The sequence below is a fragment of the Suncus etruscus genome, chromosome 14 (genome assembly GCF_024139225.1).
Source record: "Suncus etruscus isolate mSunEtr1 chromosome 14, mSunEtr1.pri.cur, whole genome shotgun sequence".
Classification (NCBI taxonomy): domain Eukaryota; kingdom Metazoa; phylum Chordata; class Mammalia; order Eulipotyphla; family Soricidae; genus Suncus; species Suncus etruscus.
The window spans coordinates 73,021,946-73,045,394 of record NC_064861.1 but is presented as its reverse complement, the minus strand read 5'-3'; the positions used below and the strand labels follow the sequence as shown (position 1 = coordinate 73,045,394).

Here is a 23,449-nt window from a genome sequence, read left to right as displayed (position 1 = left end):
CATGCAAGGCAAATGCTTTACCTCCATGCCATCTCTCCGGCCCCTCTGGTCCCATCTTTTCTTTTTTCTTGTCTTCCCAGAATCCAACCCGAGGCTCCACACATGCCAGGCAGGAGCCCTAGCACTGAGCCTCATCCTGGCCCCTGTGTAGGGAATGTGATCTCTCTTTAGGATAAGCCACACAGGTGCTCATTCATTTATTATTCATTCATTCAACCCCTGTTCATGGTGAGTAGACACAGAACTGTATATTAATCTAGTTAGCACCAGCCAGTGTGGACAAATCTCTCAGAAAGCTACAGTGAGGTCACAGTGCATCCCCCAGGATCAGGACTGCTTATAACAAGCTTTCTCTTCTTTTTTCTCCTTCCTTCCTTCCTTCCTTCCTTCCTTCCTTCCTTCCTTCCTTCCTTCCTTCCTTCCTTCCTTCCTTCCTTCCTTCCTTCCTTCCTTCCTTTTTCTTTCTTTCTTTTTTCTTCCTTCCCTCCCTTCTTCCTTCCTTCCTTTTTCCTTCCTTCCCTTTCTTCCTTCCTTCCCTCCCTCCTTCCTTCCTTCCTTCTTTCTTTTCTTCCTTCCCTCCTTCCCTCCCTCCCTCCCTCCCTCCCTCCCTCCTTCTCCCTCCCTCCCTCCTTCCTTCCTTCCTTCCTTCCTTCCTTCCTTCCTTCCTTCCTTCCTTCCTTACTTCCTTCCTTCATTCCTTCTTTCTTTCTTTCCTTCTTTCTTTCTCTCTCTTTTTTGTTTTTGGTTTTTGGGCCAGACCCAGCGATGCTCAGGGGTCACTCCTGGCTGTCTGCTCAGAAATAGCTCCTGGCAGGCACGGGGGACCATATGGGACACCGGGATTTGAACCAACTACCTTTGGTCCTGGATCGGCTGCTTGCAAGGCAAACGCCGCTGTGCTATCTCTCCGGGCCCTCTTTCTCTCTCTCTTTCTCTCTTTCTCTCTCTCTCTCTTTTTCTCTCTCCTCTTTCTCTCATCTCTCTTTCTCTCTCTCTTTCTCTCTCTCTTTCTCTTTCTTTCTTCTATCTTTCTTTCTTTCTTATCTTTCTTTCTTTCTTTCTTTCTTTCTTTCTTCTTTCTCTTTCTTTCTTTCTTTCTTTCTTTCTTTCTTTCTTTCTTTTCTTCTTTTCTTTCTTTTTTACTTTCAGAGGCCACACCTGCAAGTGCTCAGCACTCAGCAAGCACTTCTGGTGGGGTTTAGGGGACCCTGTGGATGCCAGGCTCAAATTTGCATCAGCCACATACAAGGCAAGCACTCTCTCGGCTGTGCTAACACTCAGGTCCCAGGGAAGTGCTTTGTGAGATGCCAAAATGTGAGAGGCAGTGGCTGCCAGGAATCAGGGTCGTGGGTGGGGAGTGGGAGGAAGGGATGGGCTGTGCCAGTCCTGGTGACAATTTATTGTGACTGATCTCTTGACTGTGATGGTGGCAACAGGAAGTCCCAGGGTAGTATCATTAGAGAGAAACACAGGTGGGACAGGAGCTCCAAATGGGGCACAGAAACACCCCCATATAAAAGCAGAGGCCTGAGTATGATCTAGTTCACTTCCAGTCCATCTGGGCCACCCCATCATGTCTCATTTTTCAGAGTGTAACCACAGGGGAGATGGGCAGTGCCTTCCTGGGCCACTCTGTGCTCCCTCTTAGCCTGCTCAGGAACCTGTGGTTCTTCCCTGTACTCTTAGTCAAATGCTGGCTCAGGGAGGAAACTGGGTCTGACTTCTGGTTACTGCTGGAAGAGCCAAGCCTGGACTCCCCTGCTTGTCTGGGGTCCCAGGCTCCCTCCGGTCCTCCAGACACATCCTGAACCAGGATTCAGGGTTTACAGGGAGCTGAGTGGAAGCCAGAGCAAGAGCAGAGAGGTTGGACACATGTAGTCCATGCCCTGCCTTTCCTTCTCTTTCCCAGAACCTGGGCACTGGAGGAGACCACTGAGGGGGAAACCAGTGGCTAGGAGGCACTCAAATGGCTTCCTGCCCTCCCAGTCTCACAGTCTACCCAAGCACTCCATTACTCCTGGAATCCCTTCTGCAGATGCATGCTGCCACAGACCATATGGTTCTCGGTATCTTGTTGCAGTCCTGGCTGGAACCTTCATTCCTGTCCCAGCCAGCTAAACCTCTTCCTGAACTCACAATGAGCCCCATATCTTTGGGCATTGGTCCACCAACCTGCCAGCTCACTTCCCCATTCTCCCACTCTCTACCTCAGAGGAACTTCAGCAGGAAGAAGCACTTACAAGGAACTGACTGGGTCTGCAGACTTCTTGAGCATGTTGGCTTTGATTTGTCTGCACCACACCAAAAGGGACTTACTCTGTGCTCAAGGATCTGTGCTCAGGGATCACTCCAGGTGAGGTTCAGGAACCATTAAGGGTTCGAGGGCTTGGTTCTAGATCAGCGGCATGTATGCTGGTGCCTCCCCTGCTGTGCCATCTCCCCAACCCTGACTTCTGAGTTCTCCAAGACATGCCAGTATGTTGTACCTTGATGGGCCAACTGAGAAGCCTCATGCCTTACTGTGAGACATGAGAAAGGAAGACTTCCAGCTCTATGTTGTGCCTATCTTTAGCTGCACATCTCAAGAACAACAAGGGACTTTGGGAACCTCTGATGTTCTTTATCATTGAGAAAAAGTACAGATACTATGCATGACTTATAAAGCAAAGGAGAGTTGCTGCAGAGTGCTGGAACCTCCTCCATGGGCCCCAGAGGACCCATCCTCCTCCTCCTGCTCCTCTTGAGGGGGAGTGACCTGATCCCCAGCAGTGCTGTCTGTGTGTGGGACAAATAGCCCATGGAGGTCCAGGTGCATATCCACATCTACAGAGGCGCGAGCTAGTTCCGTAAAACTCTGAGCGTCCAGGATCAGTAGAAATGGTGACTTTTGGGGGTCAGTGGAGATAACAGTGGAGAGGATGACTCCTGGGGGAAGAGGAAAAAAAGAACTGGGAAGGTTTGAGAGCCCTGGGGAGGTTTGAGGACCTTCCTGCCTTTCCAGCCTAATGTGTTGGCCAATGCTATTAGAAATGCATCATCTGGGTCCAGAAGGGCAAGGATTTGCACTCCTGGGGGCTCAGAGGGAAGACTGGGAAAGTGGGGATCAGGGGGCCTTCCTCAGTACCATAGCGTATAGGGGACAGTGACTCAAGATCCAGGATGACACTTGGCGATTGACACAATCACTGAAAAATGGTTTTCTATTCTGTTTTCGGGGGCCACACCTGGAAGTTCTCGGAGCTTATTCTTGGCTCTGAGCTCAGGAACCATATGTGGCAAACTTGGGGGACCCCATGGAATGCCAGAGATCAACCCAGTGGGCTGGGGAGGATGGGGGGCCCAGGCAATGCCTCGGGGGACTGGTCATGAGTGGGGGCACACTGAAGACTCTTACCGTCATCCTCAGCCTGAGCCCCGGGTGCTGCCACAAACAGTGGCTCTGCTGGCCAGCAGTGCTCCTCGCCCCATTTCAATGCCGTCCTTGTGAGAAGGTCATATTTGACAATCTGTGTCCAGAGAGGAGAGATGTAAGAATAGATGGTCGGGGCTGGAGAGATAGCATGGAGTAAGGCGTTTGCCTTTCATGCAGAACGGTGGTTCAAATCCTGGCACCCTATATGGTCCCCTGTGCCTGCCAGGGACAATTTCTGAGCATTGAGCCAGGAATAACCCCTGAGCACTGCAGGGTGTAACCCAAAAAACAAACAAAAACAAAAAAAAAAAGAATAGATGGTCTCAGCCATGGAGGACAAACAGTCCTGGGCATGCCAGAGAGAGAGAGAGAGAGAGAGAGAGAGAGAGAGAGAGAGAGAGAGAGTAGGGTCTGCGGGAGAGGGCTCCAAGAAACATCACTGTTGTTGGGGTAACAGTAGAAATGAGGAACTCTCCCCATGCCCAAACACAAGCCATTCCTGAGATGGGGAAACTCATGCCTGAGTTGAGTCCCCCTCAAACACCCCCCCCCAAATAGGATCCCAGAACACTGCCCAGAGATGCTAGAGCACCAAGTTATGAGCCTCCTGCCTTTCTCCTCAAAACTGCTGGGTGTGACCTCCAAACTAAAAAAGCATCATGGAGCCAGAGTGATAGTACAGTGGTAGAGCATTTGCTTTGCATGTGGCTGACCCAGGATGGACCTTGATTTGATCCCCGGTGCCCCATATGGTCCCCCAAGCCAGAAGCAATGATTTCTGAGTGCATAGCCAGGAGTAACCCCTGAGTGTCATTGGGTGTGGCCCCAAAACAAAAACAAAAAAAAATACTATAAAAAGCATCAATTCTGGGGCCGGGAAGGTGGCGCTAGAGGTAAGGTGTCTGCCTTGCAAGCGCTAGCATAGGACGGACCGCAGTTCGATCCCCCGGCGTCCCATATGGTCACCCCAAGCCAGGGGCGATTTCTGAGCGCATAGCCAGAAGTAACCCCTGAGCGTCAAACAGGTGTGGCCCAAAAACCAAAAAAAAAAAAAAAAAAAAAAAAGAAAGCATCAATTCTGTGAACCAGAGTGATAGAACAGTGGGGAGAATGTTTGTCTTGCATGCAGCTGACCTGGGTTTGATCTCCAGCATCCCATTGGGTCCCCTGAGCATAGCCAGGCAGAGTGCAGAACCAGTGCAAAGCCAGAGTAACCCCTGAGTGCTGCCGGTTGTAAGCCAAAAAATAACAACAAAAAAGCACGAGTCCCCCTGACAATGCCACACTGAATTCTACAAAAGGAAGCCCTGAGTTGCCTTGGACACACCCCACTTTTCTCAGGGTTACATGAATGTGGACCATGCTCCCTACAGAGCAGAAGTTTGTTGGCAATTCCTTCCCTATCATCAAAGTAAGTCCCTGGACCGCTCCTAAATCTCTCTGCAGACCTGTTTCCCTTCAGGCTGTGGGATTAGCGGGGCGTCACTTAGGGTGTGGGCCTCTGTGGGAACCTTGGCTTTATGACCTTGTACATTTGTGCACTGTTTGCAAGAAAATGGGCTTCTTCTTTTTAGCCTTTCAGAGAAGGGAAGACTCCAAGGAAATGAGGCCATGTGGTGCTCAGCTGGGGAATGGAGCTTTGCACATAGACAGGGGGCTCCCCCACATACCTGATTGGGAATAGGGTTCCACTGAACTTCAGCTGCATATACATATCGATAAGGTTTCCCGTTGTGAGCATAATTGATGCGAGGCAGCTCCAAGCCTAGAGGGAAAGAAGGGCATAGCTGAGGAAATTCCCCACTGCTGAGAGCTGTAGGGGGCATCCATACATTGGTGGCAATGATTTCTCCTCACCCCCAGAGCTAGCATCAGGCCAGGAACCCTAAACTTGGCCTCAGCATTGGACTGTACTCTAAGGGGTCACAAAGCAGGAGGGAAAGTCTTCAGGGAATGGCCCTGACTCAGGAGCCAGGAAGATGGGCCTTGGGTGGTTAGTGTTTAAACATTTTTAATTACCCAAGATAGAAATCAAAGAAAAGTACATGATTAAAATCAGAGGAGAGTGCAGTTTTATTCTTTTTAAGTCCACTTATGTGCATGCATGTTTTAGGTGTGTGGGTGTGAAAAGAAAGTTCTGCAGCAGCGGAAAGGAGTGTCAGTGGAAAATAGAGAGAAAACCTGGAAATAGAGAATTCAAATGATAATGCGACACAAAAATAGCAAGTTTCCTAAAAGGCTCATACTATGGGAGAGCATTCAAATCATAAGATAAATTGTGAGATGTGAGGCCCGGAGAGATAGCACAGCGGCGTTTGCCTTGCAAGCAGCTGATCCAGGACCAAACGTTGTTAGTTCGAATCCTGGTGTCCCATATGGTCCCCCGTGCCTGCCAGCAGCTATTTCTGAGCAGACAGCCAGGAGTAACCCCTGAGCACCGCTGGGTGTGGCCCAAAAACCAAAAAAAAAAAAAAAAAAAAAAAGTGTGAGATGTGGATTCTTGCATGCAGATGACTCAGGATGGACCTGGGTTCGGTCCCCAGCATCCCTTATGGTCTCCTGAGCCTGCCAGGAGCAAATTCTGAGCACAAAGCCAGGAGTAACCCCTGAGCGCCACTGGGTGTGGCTCCCCCCAAAATAAAAACGATTAAAGAAAAGAATGAAGAGTCTAATCCCCCCCCCCTTTTTTTTTTTGGCTTTCTGGGCCATACCCAATGACACTCCTGGCTCTGCTCTCAGAAATTACACTTGGCAGGGGGCCGGAGAGATAGCATGGAAAAGGATGGTGGTTCGAACCCCAGCATCCCATATGGTCCCCCGAGCCTGCCGGGAGTGATTTTTGAGCATAGAGCCAGGAGTAACCTCTGGGGGCTGCTAGGTGTGACCCAAAGGCCCCCCCCCAATAAAAAAAATCACACTTGGCAGTGCTCTGGATGCCTGGAATCATACCTGAGTTAGCCACATACAAGGCAAATGCCCTCCCCACCAGAGGATCATAATCTTTAGAGTTTATATTTTATTGTACATTCTGATTTAATGGGACATTTCCATTCCTCTTGTGTAATCCTAAATGTTTTTTAATTTTGCATATGAATGTACATAAGCCAATTAAAAGTCTAAATTTCACTATGAAATGTGAATGGCCCCTTGTGAAACATTCCAGATAGTTGGATTCGAAGACTGGAGAAAATATCACATCTAGAAGGAAAAGGGGAAGCCGGGATGGGCCCCAGGAAAGGGCTTCAGGCTCAAGTGGGTGTTAGGCTAGTGCCAGGGAAGGGGTGCACCACTGAGAACTTAGAGACGACAAGGGGTCACTGGGAAATTTTCAAGAAATAGTTTGTGGTGAGAGCCTGAGCAATAGCACAGCAAAGAGGGCACTTGTCTTGCATAGGCTGACCCGGGTTTGATCCCCAGCATCCCATTTGGTCTCCCAAGCCCTGCCAGGAATGAGCCCTGAGTGCAGAGTCAGGAGTAACCCCTGACTCCAAAACAAATAAAAAATCCACAATGAACCTGAAAAGGAGGTACCTCTCAGACACTTAGCATCAAAAAAGATCCTCTGGCACCCCTCAAATCTATTCCAGGGTCTCCCTCACACATTTCTACCTATAAATGGTCAACTGTCAGCACTTGGTTCAGCAAAATATGAGCCATGCCCAGGAATTTTGCAGAGTTAATAAGATCCTTCAAGCTCCTGAAGAGAATCTAGGGTGAGAGAAATAGGTAACATTCATCAAGCAGGAGAGGCCATTTCAGAACATTCTAGATAGGGTATGGTCTGTGTGGCAAAATTGCAATGACGGGGGCCTGAGTGATAGCACAGTAGGAAAGGCATTTACCTCCTATGCAGCTAACCCAGGTTCAATTTCTGGCATCTCATTTGGTCCCTCAAGCCTGGCAGGAATGATTCCTGAGCAAAGAGCCTGGAGAAACCCCTGAGCACCGATGGGTGGGACCCAAAATCCAAACCCCCCCAAAAAAAAGATTATGGGTGTTATATATATATATATATATATATATATATATTTTACTTAAGTAACATGATCATAGTTGGGTTACAGTCATAAACAGAACACCCTCCTTCACCAGTGTAACATTCCCCCCCACCCCCCTTCTTATCCCCTGCCTGCATTCTACTACAGTTATTTGTCAGACCCTCTCACTCATGCAAAATGCCATCCAGGCTGTTTAGGCCCATTCAGTGTGGCTCTGCCAGCTCCAAAAACACACCCTGGTAGCTGCTGCCTCTTGGAACATTCTTGAAACACTCTGACCTGCTGGAGTGTCAGGGCAGCTCAAGCCAGAACAGGTCCCAGGACCAAGTCTCAGTGTGGGGACTCACCTAGCTGGATGCTCACAGATCAGGGATGCGGGAGAAGGGCCTGGGGGACTGTAGAAACGAGCCTGGCTGGTACCAAGCTTGCCAAAGCTGAAAAGTTGGATGACAGTTTGCAGAGGATGACAGGGCAGAGTGGGACAGATTGAGGAATCATCCCTTGCTGCACCTTTAGCTTTGTTCCAGAGCGTGGCAGAAAACCTGGGTTCTCTCCCTGGGTAGTCCCAGACCCCTATATCCCACAGCACTAGCAGGTAGTTGCCATGGCAACAGGAAGCCATGTTCAGAGTCGCCAAGAAGCCGAAGTGGACACAGACCCCACTATGGAATTTGTGGAGAGCCATCTATACAACTGCTCTCAGTGGGTACCTCTCCAAGGCCTCAGGTTCCTGAAACTCTGGCCTTAGAAGCCAGAGACTTGGGCCCGGAGAGATAGCACAGCGGCATTTGCCTTGCAAGCTGCTGATCCAGGACCAAAGGTGGTTGGTTCGAATCCCGGTGTCCCATATGGTCCCCCGTGCCTGCCAGGAGCTATTTCTGAGCAGACAGCCAGGAGTAACCCCTGAGCACCGCCGAATGTGACCCAAAAACCAAAAAAAAAAAAAAAAAAAAAAAAGAAGCCAGAGACTTCTAAGTCTGGGACTGGAGTGAAAGCACAGTGGTAAGGCATTTGTGTTGCACATGGCTGACCCAGGACGAACCTGGGTTTGATTCCCAGCATCCCATATGGTCCCCCAAACCTGCCAGGGGTGATTTTTGAGTGCAGAACCAGTAGTAATCCCTGAGCACTGCCAGGTGTGACCCAACCCCCTCCCCCCAAAAATATATTCAGAACCTGGTGGGTTCTGTGGGAAACAAGGCTCAATCAGAGCCTCTTGCTGCCCACAGCCTGTGTCTGTTATGCCACAGCATCAGTGAATATGGGCCTGGGCACTAGGCCCTGGCCATTAGCTCAGACATGTGGTCCAGCTGCCTGGACTACTGTTCTCACGGGGATGGTGGGGCTCTAGGTTGGGGGTGCAGCTGCTGCTCCAGGCATGTAGCTTAGCCTTTCCACGACTCTGTATTTTCTCTGCAAGCTAGGACCTATGTCCTCTGCTCTGTAGAGTTAAGGACACAGGCAAGAATCTGACCTCCTGTGTGCCTGTGATAAGTCATATATGGGCAGGGGAAGTCCAGGCACTGCGTGGGCCTTCCCAGGAAGCATCTGAAGGTACCAGAGACAATGGTCAGGGCCCAGAACAGCTCATAGTCAGAGTGCCAGCCCAGGCCATTAAGAAGCTCCCAGACTGAGCACACAGTTTGCATCCTGACTCCTTCCTACTCACACCACCCCGAGCACTGTCAGGTGTGGCTGTCTTGCAAGCCCAAAGGTGGCAAGGCCCCAGATTTGACCCTTGAATCCTTCCCACATGCCAGAAGATTTGCTGTGAGGATCCTCAGCATCATCAGTAGGAGCTGCCATGGGCAGGATAAGCCAAGTATGAGTGACATAAGCAAATGGATATGACTTCCAGACACAAAGGGAAGGGGACAGAATACAGGACGGTGTGCCCAGAACTCTGGCTAAGAGTTCCTGAGCCTTCCTCTTAATCTCTGTGGGCAGCAAGGCCTGTGATGCCTATGAGGGGTCTGGACAGCACTCTTGGGGGCTTCCTCAGCCAGGACCCAACCCCCAACCCCCAGTCTTTACCTTCACACAGCACCTCTGGCTTGCAGTAGACAAGGTCACCTTTCTCCTTCACTGCTGTGGCTGTGGTTGATGTCAGGGTGATGAGATTGGAGCCCACTGCTGCACTCTGGACCTGTTTCCACAGAGATAAAGAGGATGTGTCCCCAGGGATCACCTCTGTGTAATTGAGCCAAGAGCCCCACTGCTCATCAGCTGGTTCTTGCCTTGCTTGGACCCTAGGAAATAGCTCCTCTTCATTGGCTTTCTTCTTGGTTCAAAGTGTGACATGGTTTACCAAGGTGTCAGAATAAAAATTTAAAATATATACATATAAATATATATTTCAGGGCCCAAGCAATAATACGGTAGTAGGGCATTTGCCTTGCATGTGGCCAACCCGGGACAGACCCAAGTTTGATCCCTGGCATCCCATATGGTGCCCCAAGCCTTCCAGGAGTGATTTCTGAGTGCAGAGCTGGGAGTAACCCCTAAGCACTGCTGGGAGTGGCTCCAGAACAAACATATATATATATATGAAGTGAAGTGAAGCTTGACAATCAGAAGCAATTCCCAGAGATAGCACAACTGGGGAAGGTAAGACAATGACCCCCAGATTCTCATTTTTAGGGTTTTCTTGGAAGGGGTGTTTGAGGGTTACATCTAGTGGGTCTTAAAGTTTACTCCTGGTCCTGTGCTCAAGGAGTACTCCTGGCAGTGCTCAGGGACCATACATGGTGTGAGGTACTGAAGTGGGGTTGACTATTTTGCAGCCCTGTACTGTACTATCTATAATATCCTATAGATCTATACTGTACTCTATCCTATAGCCTTATACTGTACTATCTATACTATAGCCCCATACTGTACTATCACTCTACTGTACAGTAGCCCTATATCATATCTCTGGCACTCCTTTCTTTCCTGTCTCTGAACCACCTTCCCTCTCTGAGGTGAAATGAGCACATAAAGACCTTCTCACTTTCAGGCTCTGCTGACTCACCTGGAAGAGGCTTCATCGCTCATTAAAAGGATGCTCATGAAGAGCTCATAATAACATGGAAATGTTCATGATGGGATGCCCAGGGCAAAGACAGGCCAGCAAATAGCATACGCCACCCTCCGCCCATGATCCCCCAGGTGAAAGACAACTTCCATGAGAACACAGGATAGAAAGGAGACCAGGGCAGGATAGGGGGGATATACATGGACTTTAATTTTCTGACCCATGCTCAGTATATTCTTCTCATAAAAATTCATCATGATTGGAAGGAAATACAATTTAAAAATAAATTGTTCCGGGGGCCGGAGAGATAACATGGAGGGAGAGCATTAGCTTTGCATGCAGGAGGACGGTGGTTTGAATCCCGGCATCCCATATGGTTCCCCGAGCCTGCCAGGAACAATTTTTGAGCATAGAGCCAGGAGTAATCCCTGAGTGCTGCCAGGTGTGACCAAAAACAAAAACAAAACAAAAAAACATTGCTCGGGATGGAGGGACTATCTATGGGGGACAGTCCCTGATTTCTGGTTACAAGGTCACTCTGGTTACTCTGTCACCTGCATGACCCAGAGAGGGGCTTGACACAACTGCTTATACACATAAGAAACAGCTGTTATTTCCCTCCCTCCACAACTCCAAGTTCTGGTGACAAGCTCTGGTGACCTGAGTCTGGCCAGTGCAGAGGCAGGTGTGAAGTCAATGCCTAAGCTTTATTGCCATTGGCCCCACTGCGATGATCATGTTATTGTAACTCCCATAGGGGCTGAAGTGGGTGAGGAACAGCAAGATTCTTAGTCTTAAGTCTCGGGCTTCCCCAAATTCCCAGATACCTCCCTGTAGTCTCCTCAGTGAAAGAGTGAAAGGCTCCTTGGCCTTACCTGAGCCCCCCCCTTTTTTTTGGTTTTTGGGCCACACCCAGCGTTGCTCAGTGTTTACTCCTGGCTGTCTGCTCAGAAATAGCTCCTGGCAGGCATGGGGGACTATATGGGACACCGGGATTTGAACCAACCACCTTTGGTCCTGGATCGGCTGCTTGCAAGGCAAACACCGCTGTGCTATCTCTCTGGGCCCACCTGAGCCCTTTCTAATGAAAACAAACCTTTTAGGATGGGCTTTGGCTCTTGGCTGGAGTGTGTGTGTGTGTGTGTGTGTGTGTGTGTGTGTGTGTGTGTGTGTGTGTGAGAGAGAGAGAGAGAGAAAGAGAGAGAGACAGACAGACAGACAGACAGACAGTGTGTGTGTGGTTTAGCTGCAGGGACCCAAGTCAAGCGCTTTGTTTGACCCATCTCCAAGGACCGAAGAAGGAAAATCTCCAAGATAAGCCATGCAGAGAGAAATATAGCTGGGTCCAGCTGTTGGCACCAGCTGTATGCTCAGAAGCCAGAACACAATGCTGAGGAGGCAGGTGCCAAGGCCCTGAGGCCACTGCCTCCCATCCCTCCCACAGTCCCTCAGGCCCAGTAATGCCAGGCATCTGGCCCCAGCTGAAATAATTTCCTTCCTGAAACTGCCTCCCTCCTTCCTGAAGTTTTAGTTTGGAGACTTTGTCTTGCTTCTCAAGACCAGGCCCAGACCTTTAGGGCCCGAGTCAGCACTCAGAATGGCCTTGCAGGAGGTACAAGCAAATGTGTAGCTCAAAGAACTTTTTCCCTGTCAGTTGGAGGTGGAGGGGGCTGAGGCTAGGCTCTGCAGGGCGGTCGTGCAACCAGAAGTGGACAGAGGGCAGCCTGCAGCTGGCCTGAGGCCATCGAGAATCTGGGGTGCCCACCCTCCCCTGGCTTCTCCTGTAGGCAGGCCTGGGAACATGCACACACAGACTCACAGACATAAAAACACACACACACACACACACACACACACACACACACACATACACACACACAGTGCCTGGCAGCTTCTTCTACATGTCTGGGGCTTGATTCTCAGGGATCTGCAAACCCAGCTTCTCTCCCCAGGTTGAAACTGGTCTGACTGGTTGAAGGATAAGCTGTGAATTTTTCCACATGCAAGCAACAGCAAGGAAACATGACGCAGCCCCTTCCGTGGGCTAACATGTGTGGCTCTTGGAAGACAGGGAAGCTCAGAGTCCAGGGTCTTTCGGTCTTGCCTGCGATTCCATCAACTGGAGAGGGTAGCATGTGGGCATGTGAGAGGGGGTGTCACCCGCCACCTCCCAACATGGGCTTTGGGGTCAGGTGTGGCCGCTGACTTAGCACGTGAATTTGATCCAGCCCCTGATAGCCCCAAGCTTGCTTTTGGATTGTCAAACAGGTTGGGGGGGTTCACTTTTGGATGGGTGGGGAGCAGGAGTGACTTTGCTCTGACCTATGCCTGAGGGTTACTCAGGGACTGGGCAAAACCCTAGCTGTAAGAACATACCTGGTGCAGGGCCAGCCCAAATGTACCACAGGGCAGCCAGGCCTGTATGCTCAGATTATACAGATGATTTGATAGTGTTCATTGGTTTATCTTCTCCCTCATCTACAGTCACTGGGATAAGAAAGAACTTAGAGATGCCAGAGAGATACTATAGCAGGTGAAGTGTTTGCCTCGCACGCATTCACCTGTGTTTGTGTCACCAGCACCCCCATATGACTCCTTGAGCCCTGACAGAAGTGAATCCTTAGCACAGACCCAGGAGTAAGCTCTGAACACTGCTGGGTCTGGTCCAAAAATAGAAATTTCAACAAAAAAAAAGAAAGAGAGAAAGAAAGAAAGAAAGAAAGAAAGAAAGAAAGAAAGAAAGAAAGAAAGGAAGGAAGGAAGGAAGGAAGGAAGGAAGGAAGGAAGGAAGGAAGGAAGGAAGGAAGGAAGGAAGGAAGGAAGGAAGGAAGGAAGGAAAGAAAGAAAGAAGAGAGAGAAAGAGAGAAAGAGAGAAAGAAGGAAAGAAAGAAAGAAGGAAGGAAGAAAAGAAGGAAAGAAAGAAGAAAAGGGAAAGGAAAGGAGAGAAAAGAAAAAAGAAAGAAAAAGACTCAGAAGAAGGAAAGAAGGAAGAAAGGAAGGAAGGAAGGAAAGAAGGAAAGAAGGAAGGAAGGAAGGAAGGAAGGAAGGAAGGAAGGAAGGAAGGAAGGAAGGAAGGAAGGAAGGAAGGATAAAAGAAGGGTTGGCGTAATAGTACATTGGGTAGGGTGTTTGCTTTGCACATGGCTGACCTTGGTTAGAGCCATTATAATCCCTGAGCCCGCTAGGAGTGATTTCAGAGTGCAGAACCATGTGTAACACCTGAGCATTGCCAGGTATGACCCCCCAAACCAAAAATAAACAAATAAACAATAATTTAAAAAGAACAACGAAAAAAGAAGTATAAAGAAAGAAAAGAAGAAAGAAGGGAAAAACTAAGTGGGAATGAGGGCCAGAGAGACGGCATAGTGGGTAGGACACTTGCCCTGCATGCCATCTCCCTGGGCTTGATCCCTAGCAATCTCACATGGCTGGAGATGTCCTGTCCTTGGTGGCATCTCTAACTCTTGGTGGCTCTTTCTGTCACAAGGCTGAGGGGCTGCAGAACATGACTGTAGCTCCATGATCCCATGCAGGTGTGGAAGGCCCAGAAGGATGGAAGATACAGGAAACCCTGAGACATGGGTCCCTCAGCCCATGTTTGATCCTGGTCTCCCTGTCTCTGTTCTCCTTTCCACCCCAGGCACTGGGGCCATACCAAGCTCAGAGCAGTCTGGGCACTTTGTGGGCCTAAAATGGGCACACCTGGGCCCTACCCACCCCAAGGAGCTAGGAGCAGGTGCTAGCAGCAGGTACAGGCCCGGTGGGAACTCAGGGCACACAAACTTATAGATAAGGTGGGACAGGCGCCCCTTTGGTGTCACCCCCAGCTTGTGAACTCCCTTTTCTGTGGGGAAGGGACGCGGTAAGGCCACCATACAGGCTCTTCAAAGTGCCACAGCCCAGGGCAGGGCCTGACCTGGGTGGCCAAGCAGGAAAAGCTGCTTCACACTGTGGTAGGGAAGACGAGGCACAAACCCACACACGCCAAGAGCCCCTTCTCCACGCCATGGGCCTCCCCACACGCCCCCTTCTACTAGACACAAGTGTTTTCTGACCCATCTGGAGGCGTGTGAGTGGAAGGAAGTGCCCCAACCACTCCTGCCCTGCCTGGCCCCACCTTGCACAAACAGGCTCTGTCTTCTCTTGACCCCAGCTGGCCCTAGTGCCAGCCACTGTAGGGGCACTTGGAGCCCCAGATTGTCACCCCCTTTACTGCTCCCAGGCTCTGTGGAAAGCATGTTCGACCCAGGAACTGCTCTAAATGCTTTAGGAGACAGGACAACGGCAGCAGGCAGGGTCTGGGCCTTGTATGTAACCAACCACTTCAATTCCTGGCACCCCAGAGGATCCCTTAAGTCCCACCAAGAGAGATCACTGGGCACAGTCAGGAGAGACCCTGAGCAGAGCTGGGTGTGATGCCAACACCTCTGTGAAAACCCTGGAAACTTGCCCTTTCCACCCTCTGTCTTGCCCCTCATTTCTCTCTTCATTCATTGAAAACCAAGAGAAAGAGAACCAAATTTAGTGAGAACCAAATTTGGTGGGTCCAGAGGGTCCAGAGAGCAAAGAGCTGAGTGCCATGTCCTGGTTCTGTCCCTGCCACCTGGTGATATCTGTTCACCCTCACAAGTGCCACACCAGGTACAGTGGTGGGAAAGCGAAGCCAGAAGAGGGTCTTGAAGGGACAATAGACTGCAGTTACAAAGCATGGCTGAGCCCCTCCCTCTGACCAAGTTTCTAAGTTGTCCTTGGCTTCCACAGCAGATGCTAAGCTTTTTTTGTTTTTGTTTTTGTTTTGTTTTGTTTTTCGGGTCACACCCATTTGATGCTAAGCGCTCAGAAATTGCCTCTGGCTTGGGGGGGGACCATATGGGATGCCGGGGGATCGATGCCGGGGGATCGAACCGCGGTCCTTTCCTTGGCTAGCACTTGCAAGGCAGACACCTTACCTCTAGCGCCACCTTGCCAGCCCCAGATGCTAAACTTTTACATGTGCCACCTCTGAGCTCAGTTCCAAGGCTCCAAATCACTTCTTGCATATGATCCAAGTCTGCAAAGCCCTTCGGTGTGTGACAGAGGGTTGGGGGTACAGGCTGCATATATGTAGCTAACTGGTGCATGTGTCACCATGACCACTCCTAAGAAAGTGCATCTCCAGCCAAAGCACTGCAGAAAACCTACAGAGGCCAGAGAAGTGGGGATCCTGGGGGGGGGGGGGGAAGACATTCACTGGATTATGTAATTTATGCTCTTAATCTAGATTTTTGGAGAGGGTTTGGGTAACACCCAGCAGTGTTCAGTGACTGCTCCCAGCTTAGGGTGGGGTGCCCAGATACTAAGAGGTGCCAGGGATAGATAGAACCCGCCCCCTGCATGCAAAGCTCCTGCCTCTGAGTCCCAGTTCTCTCTGGGCCACCCTTCTCCCTTCCCATATTTTTCATTGCAGTTGGGAGAGAGTTTGAGATGCTCCCTATGCCTTTGATACCTAATACCTTTAACAACTAGTACCTTTAACACCTTCTTTTCAACAACCACAACAAAAGCATTAACAAGAGATTGGGCCATGGCCAGACATTGCATCTGGCTGGGACTAAGTTTCCACGGTTCTGTGCTGGAGATGCTCTTCTCTGAGCAGACTGCACCTGATTCCTCGGGGGCAAGGACAGGCTCCTTCCTAAGGACATGTAGGGCCAGTGACACAGCTGAATGTGTGAGGCTGGGGCTCCATCCCAGGTACAACAGGGTTCATGGAGCACCACTGAGCACCACCAAGTGTGGTCCCAACACTCCCCATCCCAAATGACAAGCAGGTCAGGGCCGGAGCAATAGCACAGCGATAGGGCATTTGCCTTGCATGTGGCCAACCCCAAACAGTCCCTGGCTCGATTCTGGCATCCCATATGGTCCCCCAAGCCTGCCAGGAGTGATTTCTGAGTGCAGAGTCAGAAGTAACCCTGAGCACCACTGGATGTGACCCATAACCAAAACAAACAAACAAACAAAAAAAGACAAGCAGAGGCCAGAGCACAGTGAAAAGGGCATTTGCCTAGCACTCAGCTGCCCTGGGTTCTATCCTTGGCATCCCATAGGGTCTCCCAAGCACCACCAGGAATGATTCCTGAGCCAGGATAACCCCTGAGCACCACTGCGTATGCACCCCCATTTTTTTAAATGACAGGAGAAAAAGAGATGTAAAGTGAATATAAGCTAGGCAAGACTTGGAGTTCATGGGAGGAGAACTGGATCAAACCACACAGGATACACAGGACAGGGCTGGAAACGAATACTTGGGGCTCAAATTCCCCCCAGTCCTCAGCACTAGGGAGCATCAGGGGGCCAGGGGATGATGTCAGGAAGTCCAGAGTGACCCCTGGAGCTTTCCAGGAAAGACACCTGTGGTGGAGAAGGGGTGAGTTCGATTTTGTTTCTGGAAGGAGGGATGGGCGTCCTTTAGTTCTGCCCCTCAGGTCTGTACCCCTAACCTTGTTGACCCTCACTTTTCTCATCTACCAAACGGGAGGCAGCAGAAGGCTCCATCTCATAGGTGCTCTCTGCCATTAAGTGACAACTTAAGGAAAACCAGCAGCTCATCCAAGGAACTGGAAGCCAGAGAGCATTTAGCAAAGAGGAGCCATCAAAATGTAATTGAGCTCAATTTGGGCTCATTGAAGCTTATTAGGGCATGAAGTCAGGAAGTTCTGGAGTCTGGAGCCTCTGGAGTGGCCGAAACCAAGGCCAGAGCCCAGCAGCAGAACCCTGACAAAGCAGTGAGAGGATGAGGGTCACCTCTCGTGCAAGAATGGGCTGCTGGGGTCAGAGTGATTACAACAGCAGGGAGGGCATTTGCCTTGCACATGGCCAACCCAGGTTCTATGCCCGCACCTCATCTGGTCCCCTGAACACCCCCATGAGTAATTCCTGAGTACAGAGCCCAAATAACCCCTGAGTACCACAGGGTGTGGGCCCCAAACAGAAAGGAAATAGAATAAAAAGAATAGGCCAAGTCACATGACTTTCCTCTCTGGAAGAAAGAGACATTGAATATAAATACACTCAGATATGTAAAGACAACCAATTCCTTAAGTTTTGAAAAGAGATCACAGTGCACATTTTCTTTTTTTTTTTTTTTGGTTTTTGGTTTTTGGGCCACACCCGGCGGTGCTCAGGGGTTACTCCTGGCTGTCTGCTCAGAAATAGCTCCTGGCAGGCACGGGGGACCATATGGGACACCGGGATTCGAACCAACCACCTTTGGTCCTGGATGGGCTGCTTGCAAGGCAAACGCCGCTGTGCTATCTCTCCGGGCCCACAGTGCACATTTTCATCCCTCCACACATGTGGTGCATACATGCAGACACGTCTAGTAACACATGTATAGAGAGAAAGGAAAGAAGAAGCCTGGTGCAGTGGAACAATATCAAGTTGGCTGATGGCACTGTCAGGGAGTTCCTCAAGTCGTTACTCTGCAACTCTGACTCTTTTGGGAAAATGACCAACACACCTTTGTCTTCCTTTAAGAATCCCTCCTTAGGGCTGAAGCAATAGCACAGCAGGGAGGGGATTTGCCTTGCACACAGCTGACCTAGCTTCGATCCCCAGTATCCCAGAGGGTCCTCAAGCACTACCAGGAATGATTCCTGAATGCAGAGCCAGGAGTAAACCCTGAGCACTGCCAGGTGTGGCCCAAAAAACAAACAAACAAACAAAAAATCACTCCTTATGGGGGAGTCAGGATTGGGGGGTTCAAGTGTCTGAGCAAGTGCCTGGCATATGCAAGGCCTGGGATTTGCTCTCCCAGTGCCATGTCAACCCCCAGCACTGCTGAGTAAGGTCCTGGTGGCCCTGAAGCACACTGGGGAGTGACCCTCCCCAAAAATAACTAGCTGATTTTGCAAGCTGGGGGTCCCTTTCCCTGGAAATCCCAGCACTCACCTGCTCAGCACATAAGGGCACAGCAAACCTTTTGAGGGTGGGCATGGCCGTGAGCTTGGCATTCTCTGCAAAGTCCTGGTTGAGGTTGGCCAGGTAGAAGAGGTCAAACAGGCTGCTGTCAGAGTAGGCGATGACATCCACCAGCAGGCAGCCATCCTGCTCATAGGCATTAACATGATGGTACACGACCATGGCATCTGTGTACAGCTGGATGGGCAGCGACCGGCCTGTGTTCCGCTCTATCACATGGATGTGGGTCTAAAACAGAAGCACATTGGTGTGTGGGAGTACAGGGTGAGGGCACATGTGAGAGAGGCACATACCACACGTGTGTGGGAAGATGGACATACATACATACACACAAACATGTGCTTGTTAGTTTTTAGGTCACTCTTGGTCCTGCACTTAGGGATCACTCCTGGCAGGCTCAGGGTACCCTTTAGAATGCTGGGGATCAAACATGGGTTGGCTGCATGCAAGGCAAACACCCTCCCTGCTGTGTTCTTGCTCCAATCTTCTGCATGCATACATGTGTATGTATACAAGCACACATAAACACACACGTACACACATAAACAGATACACATGCACACACGCACATCTGCAACAAATATTCCTGTGCTATCCCATCTGACATTCTGATGAGTCTGCCCCATCAGTAGCAGGCCTGGAGTGCAGTGGGCAATAGGTTCAGACATGTGGGGTGCCCCTGGGTGCTGGTGTGTGGGGATATCTGGGTTACCCTTGACGCTTTGCCTGAGACTACTCCCTCCTGAGCACAGCCTGCCCTATTAGGCCACCCACCCTACAGGGTTGCCCCACCCTCAGAACTCTCTTAGAAGGCTGCAGCACCCTTCATAGTCTGAGCAGATTCATGGGCCATCCTTAGGACATCTCCACAAGCTGTGATCCTGCAGGAGTCCAGGCTAGACTTGGGGGCACAGTACCTTGTCATCCTTGTGGAAGGTGAGGCAGGATGCCCAGTTCTTCCCCCGGAAGTAGGCCGTGGCCAGCCCAATTATGTCCATCTTAAAAGGTTGTTCCAGGAACACGGTGTAGTGAGGGGTGAGCCCAAAGCTGTGGAAGTAGCTGGGAGAGAGGTGGGAGCGAGAGGGGATGGAGCAGAGCACCTCGATGTGCTTCCAGGGGTCCTTCTTCTTCTTGGATTCTGGAGGCAAGCAGGGGGTCAGCAGAGCTGGGCCACACCTCCCACCCACCTGCCCAGATGATGCTTGGGTAAAAGTCTGACCTTGCAGCCACACCAGGGAAGGCAGGGCAGGGCCCAGCTATGTTTCCAGCTTTGGGCATGTCCCCAGCACCCCTCTGCTGCCCACACCCCCACAGCATATCCCAGAAACCAGCTTGACTCTTTTTCAAGCACTGGACAGCAAAGATTATCTAGGGTCCCTGTGCCATGGGAGTGACTCTTCTCAAATGGGGCCGGAGGCTAGCGAGAAAGGGCCGGCGGGGGAGGTTAGAACTGGATGGATGTAAGACGGGGTGGGGGGGGGGACAATGTACCCGCCAGTGTCTCCTGGCTGACCCTGACCCATACTGTGACAAGCCTGTCTTCGTGCCAGTGATCATTCTTGACTCTGGAATGCCTGGGTTGGGATTAGATACTGCCTTTGAGAACTCAGACAGGGGTTCAAGTTGGCTTTGTGCAAAGCTCAATGAATGGGGCAGACATTGAGGCTCTGTGGCCCTGTCTGCTACTACACTCCAAGCCAGCAAAGACATTAGAGTTCAGCCAAGAAGGGACCATCCTGGGAGCTTGGCTGCTTAAGAGCTGAAGGCCTCATCAGTGAAGGGAGAGAAGGAACTGATGGAGGCGTTCAGACCTCGCCCAGACCCAAACACCAAGAGACTCAGCACACAGGGGGTTTTCTCCTTCCTCTGCTGGGTGAGTCACAGGCCACTGACTGCCCGCCCTGCCCTGGGGCTGCTCTGTAATGAGCCCAGTGAGGTGAGCATCGCCTTTCTTGTGGCCAGCTGGGCTGCTGTAAACAGCCGGCTGGTGGGAGGCCTGTGAAGTGTGGAAAGGTGGGTCCTTCTTTTCTTCGTCAAACAAATAGGGCACAAAGTCAACCACACTGAAACACAACCTGGTCTGCCTGGGAATGAGGAGGCTGTAGAGAACATAGGGAGCTGCTGACAGGTACTAAGAAGGGGGTGTCTGTCTCTGTGATCACAGACATGCTACTGATGCCCAGGACTGTAGTACTTATATGTAATGTCCAGTGACAAATTCAAACAACGGCATTTCTTTTTATTTCTTTGTGGGGTCCTCCATAAAGAGTACCCTGGTGGTACTCAGGGACTACTTCTGGCAGGCTAGGGGGACCATATGGGATGCCAGAGATCAAACTTATATCAGCCATGTGTAAGGTAAATGTCCTCCCAGCTGTGTTATCATTCTGGTCCCAATCACCAGCATTTCTTAATCTGGAGCTATATGGACCTCCCCACTCCCCGTAGATCTCCAACCTATTCCAAGAGGGCAACAAGTGAAACCTGTAAATGGGTCTGGTGGAGACACAGGAAGAAAATAAGGTTAGAAGGAGGAGGAGTTCAGTTAGGAAAAATTTGAGGGACTGATGCAATAGCACAGTGGGTAGGGCACCTATCTTGCACGTGTCAGGCACAGGTTTAATCCCCAGAATTCCATAGGGTCCCCCAAACACAACCAGGAGCACTACTGAGAGTGGCTCCCCAAACAAACAAACACTATCGAGAGCCACTGAGTCAGACCACCCTGTTGGATGTTGAGGGATGCCAAGCTAGTTGAAGCCCTTTATTCAGGTCTTCAGTGAGGATTCTATTTAACATGAACATGTGTTGCTCTTTCTGACCTTCAACACTCCAGAAAGTTCTATCTTCTTGGAGGAGGGGCAGATCAGTACCAAAAAAAAAAAAAAAAGAGGGACGAAGAGATAGCATAGCAATAGTAGGGACTTGCATGTGGCCGACCTGGGACAGACACAGGTTTGATCCTCGGCATCCCATATGGTCCCCCAAGCCTGCCAGGAGAAATTTCTGAGCATAGAGCAAGGAGTAACTCATGAGCACCAATGGGTGTGGCCCCAAACTAAAATAAATTAAAAAAAAAAAAAAAAGAAAGAAACCAGGTCTCTGGGATGCAGCTTCTAAAAGGGTCCTGGATGTAAGGGCTGGTAGCCTCGCCCTCTTTCTTCTCAGAAACACATAATTACAGTCAGCCTGGGCTTCCCTCCAGGATCCTGGGCCTAAATGGAAATGTTACAGAAGGCCCAAAGAACAGGGTAGGGAGCTGGAGTGTATCTTAGCAGAGCTAAGCTCCCTGAGCAAACCAGCTTAAGAAGCAGGGATGAAAGGGCCAGTATGACCTGGCATATAAGAATCTCTAAAAAAAAAAAAAAAAAGGGGGCCGGGTAGGTGGCGCTGGAGGTAAGGTGTCTGCCTTGCAAGCGCTAGCCAAGGAAGGACCGCGGTTCAATCCCCCAGCGTCCCATATGGTCCCCCCAAGCCAGGGGCGATTTCTGAGCACATAGCCAGGAGTAACCCCTGAGCGTCAAACGGGTGTGGCCCAAAAACCAAAAAAAAAAAAAAAAAAAAAAAAAGAATCTCTTAGGGCAGGGGAAAAATGGATGGATATGAAGTAGATGAGTAAAATGGGTGGGTGGTGGTAGGTAGATGATGATGGGTAAATGGTGGAAGATGGTAAAGGTGTATGAAAGGTTGGGTAGATGAATGGTGGATGGATGAATGATAGATAGACAGTAGATGGATGGTGGAGTTACATGAATGATGAATGAATGGTCATGTGGATGGATAGATGGTGGGTGAATGGTGCAAGATGGTGAATGGATGGTGGATGAATGGTAGATGGATGGCTAAGTTAAATGAATGGTGAATGGATGGTTGGGTGGATGGAAGGTGGATGGATATTTGTGGCTGGATGATGGATGAATGGTGGATGGATGTAGAATGGGTAAATAGTGGATAGATGAGTAAATGAATGGATATACAGCTGGAAGGATGATGGGTGGATAAAAGGGTGCATTGGTAACAGTAGATTAATGAATAGATGCATGGGTGACATATTGGATGATGGGGTAGGTTGATAAAATATGGGTGATAGAAGGATGGATGATGCGATGAGTGATAGATTAATAATAGATGGATTAGTGGGTCAATGAATCAATGAATGAATAGAAGGTTGAATGATAGATTAGTGAATGAATGGACTGCAGGTCAATGAACAGATGAGTGGATACATGAATGGTTGGCTGGCTGGCTGGTGGATAAATAATGGTGGTTGGATAGTGAGTAGTTGGATGGATGATGGGTGAAAGGTGGATAGTGCAGACTTGTTGGGGGGAAAGATAGATGGAATATGGATAAATTAATGAGTGCTTCAATGAACTAGAACCTAAAGAGAATGTGATTAAAGTGAAAAGGGATTTGTTTATTTCAAAAAGTAGCCTGGTGTGTCCTCTTTCTCCTCAGTGAGAAAAGTGACCTCATGGTCTTCTGAGTCCCCAGTGACGGGGCATATCAGACAGACCCATGTTATCAGCAGAAGTCTAGATTCTGAAGGTGTCCTGTGCTGCCCCAAATCACCTACCTGGCACTGTGGCAGGAATCTTGAACATCACATATTTTGTCTTCCCCTTGTCCATAATCGAGGTGCCCATGTTGAAAACATTTCCAGCCTCATCATAATGTGGATGGGATGTGGCCAGATTCACAGCCACATACTTCCGATAGTCAACCTCCAAAAGACAACCACCACCAGGTTTTGAAAGGGGAAACAGCATATGGGGAAGATCTGAAGTGATAAGACAGCAGGCAGGGTGCTTGCCTTGCACAAGGCCAACCCAGGTTCCCCCTTTGGCACCCCTGAGCCCCCCCAGGAATAATCCCTCGGCACAGAGCCAGGAGTAAGCCCTGAGTGAGTATTGCCAGGTATAGCCCTCCAAAACCTAAATAAATAAATAATAATAACAATAATAATAAAAAGGGAATGGGTAACCTTATAGAAAGCCACTGGTTTGGGGGTCAGAGTGATGCTGTGTTTGTGTCTCTTTTGGATAGCAAAATGGCCAGAAC

General features: G+C 49.9%; 2 protein-coding genes across 2 annotated transcripts in view; one reads left to right on the top strand and one right to left on the bottom strand.

Moving 5' to 3' along the window:
• The window catches only part of GCSH (glycine cleavage system protein H), a 729,662-nt gene that overhangs the window by 649,852 nt on the left and 56,361 nt on the right, over nt 1-23,449 (top strand). The gene's annotated exons all lie outside the window — the stretch shown is intronic.
• Nucleotides 2,615-23,449, bottom strand: part of BCO1 (beta-carotene oxygenase 1) — a 37,300-nt gene continuing 16,465 nt past the window's right edge. Inside the window, exons 5-11 of the mRNA XM_049786291.1 lie at nt 22,965-23,112; nt 19,306-19,526; nt 18,359-18,616; nt 9,445-9,556; nt 5,083-5,177; nt 3,395-3,506; nt 2,615-2,925 (exon numbers count right to left, since the gene is read on the bottom strand). Coding sequence (XP_049642248.1) covers nt 2,657-2,925; nt 3,395-3,506; nt 5,083-5,177; nt 9,445-9,556; nt 18,359-18,616; nt 19,306-19,526; nt 22,965-23,112 — 1,215 coding nt within the window. The 3' untranslated portion in view covers nt 2,615-2,656. The remainder of the gene's footprint in view (nt 2,926-3,394; nt 3,507-5,082; nt 5,178-9,444; nt 9,557-18,358; nt 18,617-19,305; nt 19,527-22,964; nt 23,113-23,449) is intronic.